This window comes from Dromaius novaehollandiae, chromosome 14 (genome assembly GCF_036370855.1).
Source record: "Dromaius novaehollandiae isolate bDroNov1 chromosome 14, bDroNov1.hap1, whole genome shotgun sequence".
Classification (NCBI taxonomy): Eukaryota; Metazoa; Chordata; class Aves; order Casuariiformes; family Dromaiidae; genus Dromaius; species Dromaius novaehollandiae.
Window position 1 is genome coordinate 5642980 of NC_088111.1, and position 7900 is coordinate 5650879.

General features: G+C 51.9%; 1 protein-coding gene across 1 annotated transcript; it reads left to right on the forward strand.

Moving 5' to 3' along the window:
• The first annotated feature begins 4426 nt into the window (after positions 1–4426).
• Positions 4427–7662, forward strand: GRIFIN (galectin-related inter-fiber protein). Its single transcript, XM_026116101.1, has 4 exons — positions 4427–4438; positions 6458–6537; positions 6634–6796; positions 7498–7662. Exons 1-4 carry the CDS (start codon positions 4427–4429, stop codon positions 7660–7662), a joined length of 420 nt encoding a protein of 139 aa, XP_025971886.1.
• Positions 7663–7900: the final 238 nt, after the last annotated feature.

A 7900-nucleotide genomic window follows, 5' to 3' on the forward strand; every position in this document is an offset into this window, starting at 1 on the left:
CACAAAGCCAGCTTGGCACCCGGGAGCCCACTGGCCACCACTGGCTGCTGGCCGGGAGCTCTGGGCCAGCTTGTTTGCATTGGGGTATTTAAGTAATGCGAGTTAATTTGTGATCATGGGCCTCCAGTTGGTTCATATTGCTGAGGTTCAGCAGGTGCTATATACACGTGTGCTTAACATATGTGTGCGAGTACATATGCAAACGAATGTTAATAGGAGGATAGTGCTGTGCAACAATATATGAGGATGTATACAGCAATATAACATAGGTGTGTGCACAGCCAAATCTGTGGGTTGATGGTTCTGGCTGGTGGGACAAGGTAAAGGATGACACACACCAGTGTGCAGAAAATATACCGAGGACAGGTTCACAGAGTGCAAACCGGGGACCTATATCAAGATGGGCTCAGATCCGCATGCTGCTGCTGCTGCATCTCTGCTGTTGCTGTCAGTACTGTTTCTTTAAACTGCAGCAGTATCCAAAGGCCCCTGTTCACCTCAGGACTTGACTGAGTTAGACACGGTATAGATAGGAAAACACACTCTTTGCCTAGAAGAGCTCACAGTAAAACCTGAACAGGTATCTAAACATCTGAACAAGATGAACAGGACCTGAACCTGAACAGGAACTGAAGCATCATGTTGTGAGCAAACTGCAGAGTCAGTCAGGAAAAAGAGAAGAACATTTGTGCATAATGTGCAGATAAAAGTACTATGTTCAGTTCCTGAGAGTTCATTCTTTGTATTTGGAGACCTCTAGAGACTAATTAAAATAATCACACTTCCAGAAAAATGCACCCATTTTAGCACAGAAGGCCCTTGCACAAAAATCCCCGCAGGGCAGTGTTGGAGCGAAGCTCCTTGCTGAGATTTTCAGTCATTCCTCGAGTAGCAGAAAAAAGACTTTGGGATGAATGCCCAAGAGCAGGACATGGATAATAACAACTTAAAGGAAAGGTGCAGGAATGCCCAGTCTGACGATTATTGGCCAAATGGCTGATAAATGAATAACCAGGTCTGCTAATAGGCCATTTGATAACCACCAAAGTGTCAAACTAACAAACATCGCCTGCAACTAACAACCTATCAGTTTATCATCTCCTTTTCTACACTATATTCCTTCCACCTCAGGCTGTATCTGCCTTTTCTGTACCCATGTGGCACATAACCAGGGCCTTTGGGAAGAGAGCAGGAAACATAAGCCACTGACCACCTAGAGTTGCCTCTGACGTCCAAGATTTTGAACATCTTTTCACTCCCTTCCCCCTTGCTGAGCAAACATGTTAAAGTGGCTCCTGCACAATGGCAAACAAGGGAGAATGTAAATAAAGATGCACCTGTAAAACCGGTTGGTATTTGGCCATCATTTACTGGTGAAACACCTGTGTTTGCATTTTTCCCCAGCAGCCTTTCTTGCAGCGAGGCCCCTTGCTCTCGCTGAAACACTGATGGGAAGGAAAGCTTTGACTCTGGGAAAGTGCTGAGCACCTCAGGAGTCGGCATCTCTGAAATGGCAGCAGTCTAAATCCCCTTTTCCTTCTTGAGAGCATTCCCAGCTCCCCAGATGTGGCATTTTCCAGCTCCCACGATTCAGCCCTGCTGCAGGGAAGCCTCTGCCCAGCGTACCCCGTTGCTGAGCCACGCGCAGAAGGAGGATGGCTCACCATGGCCTGCTGCCTCCTCCCCGCTTTCCAGCTGCCCTACGTGCTCTGCACTGCCTCCGCCTTCTCCCAGCCCCCTGACTTCATTAGCACAATTAAGCTCAACTCAGTGTGATTATTTAGCTTGCAGATTGCTCCTTTCCGAACACGCACAACTCAAATTTTAACTGGTTTTGCCCACCACTGTGGCGGGGTCTCAAAAGCAATTCCTTCTCCCTGCGGCCCTTTGGCTGGCAGGGGAAGCAAGTAGAAAGGGGGGATTTGGGGAGTGAAGATGCAACTTAGGGCTCCTGTCACAGGCAGGGGAAACGTGTGGCTTGGTGGCTCATCGAGGACCATCCCCAGCACGCTCAGGCAGCCCGGGGAGGGATGACTCACAGCCGCTCGCTCTCAGCTCTCTTGCGCGTCCCGGTGCTGCCATCTGTAGCACAGACACGCTGCTCTGCTCCGGCGCGCGGCAGCACCTGCGTTGCAGCACCTCCTCGGTGCAGGGGAGCGTGCCAGGTCCCCAGCGCCCGCTTTACCTTCTTTATACGAAAGCAGCCCTGTCCTCATCACTGAGCACCAGCCCAAGTACTTGTGAAGGCAGCGAAGGGCTCCTCCTGCTCATGCCCAGGCCGTGGCCGCTGAGGACGTCACCTCCGTGTCGGCAGTCCCCTGCCCGCGTGCTGCTTGCCGCAGCGGGTGGGAGACACAGCCTTCACATGGGGAGCAGTATGGGTTTGTAGGAGTCCAAGTGGGCAAATCCCTGCCTGGGGCCTGGCTTTTTTAGCCCCAGGAGAGGCTGCTGGCCCGTATGTGTGTTGGACTGCATTTTTAATCATCTGCCAAGGGCACCAGAGCCTGGGATAGTAGCTCTCGTTCCACTTATCTAATGGAAACAAAACAAATACATTAAATAACATCAGCACTGTGGCCCATAGAGTGAGAAGGATTTAACCACAAAAGCCATGGATTCCTGCAGGACCATCTGTGGGGTATCCCAGAGTCCCATCCATGCAGCGATGGAGGACAGCATGTGTTTTTAATGCAATCAGCCTGTGAGGAGGAGGAAATGCACAGCAATCCTAGAACATCTGGGATCTGGACCTTGCTGAGTGCACAGGACACCCCTGGGAGATGCAGCAAGCTGGGAGTGGGGATTTTCTCGGCAATCATGGAAAATCAGGGCCCAGTGTGACCTTCTGCAGAGGGGGGACTTCCCTGGAAGCTCTGCAGATGGTGGCCACCAGGAGCTCGGGAGCTTCAAGAAATGAAGGTGGCCTGGGAAAGTCACAGTGCAGGGAAACCTCCCAGCCAGTGGTGCCACTGGTGAGTCTGGAATTAAAATCCTCCTCTCCAGCACACAGAGGGCTTGCTCCTACAGCAGACCTGGCAGAGGGGAGGCATGAGACACATTGGGGGAAGGTAACACGCTGGGGGAAATGGATTTCCTTTTTTCTCATCTCAGCAAACCTGGTGATGGCCAGGTGCCTGCTGCCTCCCTTCCCTGACTCCGTTTCGCCCAGCCACACGTTAGCACATACCAACTGCCCTCAGGAAAGCTTCCACTGTTGGGTGAAGAGCGAAGAGCTAAGCTGAAGAGAGGGGACAAAGTTTGCCCTGTCCTCGGAGCTGCTCTTTCAGACTGCCTGCAGACTAGGCAGACACCCGCAGTTAGGGATGTCCTGACCTCCCCAACCAGGGTGTCTGCTCCATTCCTCACGGCGAAAGGACCCAACTGCTCGAAAGCCAAATCTCCTGCCCCATCCGTCTGCCTTCCCAGCTAATCCTTCCCCTCCCAGCGCCGAGCGGTGCCCCAGAGCGGGGGAGCTGCGGTGCAGTGCAGCTTGCTGTGAGAGCCTGCAATGCAAGCAGGGTTGCTGTGAGCATCTCCCCACACCTCAGGGATGCACTCATCATTCATTTCATTGCTGCCCATTTCTTGGTGCCTTTCCATGACAGGAAATGTCTGACAAAGGCGCCCTCACCCCGGTCCCAAATCCCTGTATTGTCTGCAGCGGAGAGGGGAAATGTGAGCGGCAGCGGCCGAGCGGGGACCCAGGGCGTGCTGACCTCAGCGCAGCGGCATCCCTAATCCCCACCAGCCCTGAGGGTGCTGCGAGGTGGAAAAGTGGCTGTGACAGAGCTGGCATCAGCTCATTTGGGTCTGAGCCACAAAGGACTAGCAAAAAAGAAAACAGGAAGGGAAAAATAAAAAAAACCAACCCCTTTTTTGGTTTGGCAGAAGGTGCTTCCTCGGGAGCCCTACCCTCATCAGGGGGCTGATCCCCTGCAGGAGTCACGGCGTCTCCTCTCTGCCACCTCTCCCTGCCGAGCCCGGGCTTTGCTCTGCGGGCTGCACAGCAGCGGGACTCCCAGCATCTCTTCCCGAGCTATGGGAGTCCCCACCCGCTCCAGGGAGGGTTGGGATGGCCTTATATCCGGCCCCAGGATTACAGCCTGAACCTTCTGCCTCTCCATCACTGGACATCAGGGCACCGTCGCGCCACGGCTCGGGATTGCTTAGCTGCCGCCGCTATTGTCAGTGCAATGCAAGGGGTGGATTAGCACCGAGCGCATGAGCGGGCTGACCGCCCGGCAGGGAGGGGGATTTCCTGCTCCCCATTTCCCAGCAATGCCCAACAGGCCCGCTCTGAAAAGCAGAGCTCAGTCTGCCATCTCTGCTAATCCCGCACACGTGGTCTCCTGGCAGGCAGCCCCTATATAGGCCCTCCTAGCCCCATAGCCCCGCTGGTCTGAGAGCGGAAAGGCAGGCGAGCGAGATGGCATTGCGGGTAAGGGACGGGCTGGACCCTGCACAGCCTGCTCTGGCTGATGGGTAGCGGCTGGGGGCCGGGTGATGGATAAAGGAAAGCACACAGGTAAGGGTGAGAAACCCCGAGCAGAGCTGGAAATCCCGAAGCATGCAGGGATGCTACGGACGGTGCTGCCCCTCTGTTTCAGAAGAGTCCAGGCTATGTTAAACCCAGTGTGTATCCTATGTGTTAGGCTTGGGGTTTCGAGAAAAGGCAATGGGATGGATTTTTTTGTCTGTTAGGTCAGGGCTGATCTGGGGTAGCGCCTGCCCTGACAGCAGCTCTTCTGGCTGGGGAGGGTTTCAGCTGAGACCAAAATGTAGCCAGTGCTTCAGCAGCAGAAACATCTGCCCTTTGCATGTTGAAGGCATTGCTGTTTGCTGCGTGTGTGGTGTGTTTTGCTGCGTGTGTAGGAAAAGCCAGCTCAGGTGCTAGCATCACCACTCACTGAGACCTTATAGGCAGCTCGACCACCCTGGCATGTCTCACAGGGGCACAAGCAGGTTGTCGTTAGAGCCTTTGGACGAACGCGTGGGGGCTTCTAGGGCCACCTCCCAGAAAGAGCTGGGCACGAGGCCACAAGGTCTGCAGTGATCACGTCTCAGCTGCTGCCTCCAAAATGTGCATATCTCAAGGATGCCTTGGGAATGGGAAGCTGTGACTGAGAAAGGAGACCAGGGAGTTGAAGTGCTGAGCTCTTAGGAGGGAGAGCCAGGCCTGGAGCTGCCATGGCTGGAAAGATTTTCCCAGGGTGAAGAATAAGTTTGTGGGAGGGAGATGCTCAGAAATGCAAAGATGTAAGAAAGAGACTGAAATTTTAAGGAGGAAGATAAAACTGGGGTTAAAAAGAGGGTGCTAGCAGTAGGGAAAGCAGGCTCTAGCCCCCAGTATCTGGGTAAAAGAACCACTGCAGAAAAATCTATGCCTGATTTCAGCTCTTTGTCCTAATTCCCAGTGGGAGCTGGATGGAGCACCACATGGTGAAGAGAGTGAGGATCTGACAGGTGAACCTCTGATTTAGCTGCTTGCCTTGGGCCCCCAAGATCAGGTCTGTTTGTACCCTGCTTGTTGTAGCCAGCATTATTGTTCACCCCCTGTTTGCAGGAGCTATAACTACTGCCCTCATCTGAGCTGGCTGCGTTTCGGTGGTAACTTTGTGTGATGTGGGGTTGGGGAGTCTTTGGCTGACAGGTCCTTGACACTTGTGGAGAAATATGATCCCATTAATGAGGGGAAGGGAAGCAGATCATCAGAGCGCTAAAAAAGGTGGGGTGAAATGGCAAGCACTTCTTATAAAAATGACTTATTTAATAAGACTATGAATTATTCAAAAAGAAATGTTATCCAACTCATTTTATGCAAGTTTAACCTTGAAGATGGGAGGAGAGAGTGGTACGGGGAGTCAGGCAAAGAGCTCTTGGGAAGAGTCATCTGTGTAACTTGGGGTGAGGACATGTCAGATGCCACATTACATTCATTCCTCTGATCAACACCTTGCCGTTCAAACTCTTCTTCAAAGCATCGCAAAGTTTTCTGCTTAGGTCTCTTAAGATTTCGTGTTGTTCAAGTGGGGAGAAGGAGCAGAACTTCTTTGTGTCCTGCCAACAATGAACCTATTCAGGTTATTTTTTAATAAGAGCCCTGACATTTCTCTCTAAGTTGATACAAAATGAAGGTTGCTTCAACATCCAGTTGATAAGGTGAGATTTGCTGCAGCCAAGGTCTTTTGTGAAGAGCTGGGGGGAATCAGGGAGGAAGAAAAATCCTGAGAAAGAGGAAAAAAACCAAACCACTGAGTTTGTTTCTTTCAGAGTGGGAAAGAGGCAGGTGCAGAGCGTGTGTGTCTGTGTGGGAAGGGGGGATAAAGGGAAAGACAAAGAGAGGATGAGAAAGCTGACAGAGGTGATGCGGGGATGGAGACGTGAGGGCTGGGTGGAGGGGGGAGTGGAGCCAGGCACCTCTCTGGCTGTGTTTCACTGACGCGCTCTTCTCCGGCAGTTCGAGGCACTGTACCCAGAGGGGATGTGTCCTGGCTGGAGTGTCATCATCAAAGGCGAAACGAGTTCCAGCACAAGCATGTAAGGGTGCTCTCCACCGCTCTTCTCGGAGCAAGGGGACATCTCACACAGGCCAGCTCCATGGGGCTGAATCATTTATTTCTCTCATCATTTTAGGTTTGAAATTAATTTCCTCTGTGATCCTGGAGACCAAATCGCTTTCCACTTCAACCCTCGCTTTGCCAGCTCCAGAATCGTCTGCAACTCCTTCCTAGCCAACCACTGGGGGAAGGAAGAAGTTAATAACACCTTCCCCTTTGAAGCAAAGGAGTCGTTCCAGGTAACGTGGTGGGTCCCACAGGTCTCCTCTGGTAGGACAGAAGTGACTCTATCCTCTCCTTTGCACTTGGTCCTTTCCTAAATGCCCCGATCTGCTCTCAGTTACATGGCTGTAATTCAGGAACATCTCCACAGGTTTCTAAAGCAAAACTGCCATCTTTAGCATGAAGGGCCACTACTTGGAGAAAAGAGCTGCAGCCCCTCCCCTCCCCATCTCACTGCATCTTTGGGCCCAAATCAGCAGGTGTACAGATGGGTATAAATCTGAACACACAAAGGTCACCCTGCCAAAATCATGGTCTTCCTCACAGATCTAACCCTGCCTTTCCAGCCAGCACCATACCCAGTAACTGCCCCTCTCTGCCTGTCTGAGAAGATCCCCATCAGCATTTCTTTTGTCCCCTGTTTTGCTGCTGATTTCTGCACAATTCTGGTGCAGACATGCAGAGCTCCAGCAATGATCCTTTGGCCCTGCATTTCTTTTCAGTCTAGGCTTTGCACCAGGCTAGCATTAAGCAAAGAACGTAATTATTCCTTCATTTGGCCCAGAAAGGTGACAAGTGCATGTGTCCATTCTGGTAGGATTTGAAGCTGGCTGTAGATGTGCTTGCCCAAATCTGAAAGCTCACTGAAATAGGAGCAACAAGGTCTAGTGAGGACATAAGCTTCCACCTGGTAACTCTAACACAGTCTCTCTTTCAGGTTGAAATCTACTCTGACCAGGACTATTTCCATATTTTCATCGATGAAAACAAAATCTTGCAGTACAAGCATCGACAGAAGAATCTTTCATCTATCACCAAACTGCAGATTCTGAATGATATTGCCATTTCTTCAGTGGAAATCACCAAACGGGGCCTCTTTTAGAGACTGGAGCTGGGACAGCCTCACAGCCCACTCACCCTTAAACTCCTGATCCAGCTGAGGACCATCTCCCCTCCTTCCCTACCTATCACATGCCCTCTGTGGCAAAGAGATGGCTACGCCAAGCACAGCGTCCTCGTAGGGAACATGAACGTCATTCCTATCACACACCACAACACTAGAGCAGCATCAGCCACAGAGCTAGCTGTAGTCCAGATCACTGAAGACCCTCTGCTCCTGT

Bases quoted from the DNA above. Each gene is read 5' to 3' on its own strand.
- GRIFIN (XM_026116101.1), top strand. The intron at 6,538-6,633 runs GTAAGGGTGCTC...TCATCATTTTAG, and splicing joins ACGAGTTCCAGCACAAGCAT to GTTTGAAATTAATTTCCTCT. The intron at 6,797-7,497 runs GTAACGTGGTGG...TCTCTCTTTCAG, and splicing joins AAGCAAAGGAGTCGTTCCAG to GTTGAAATCTACTCTGACCA.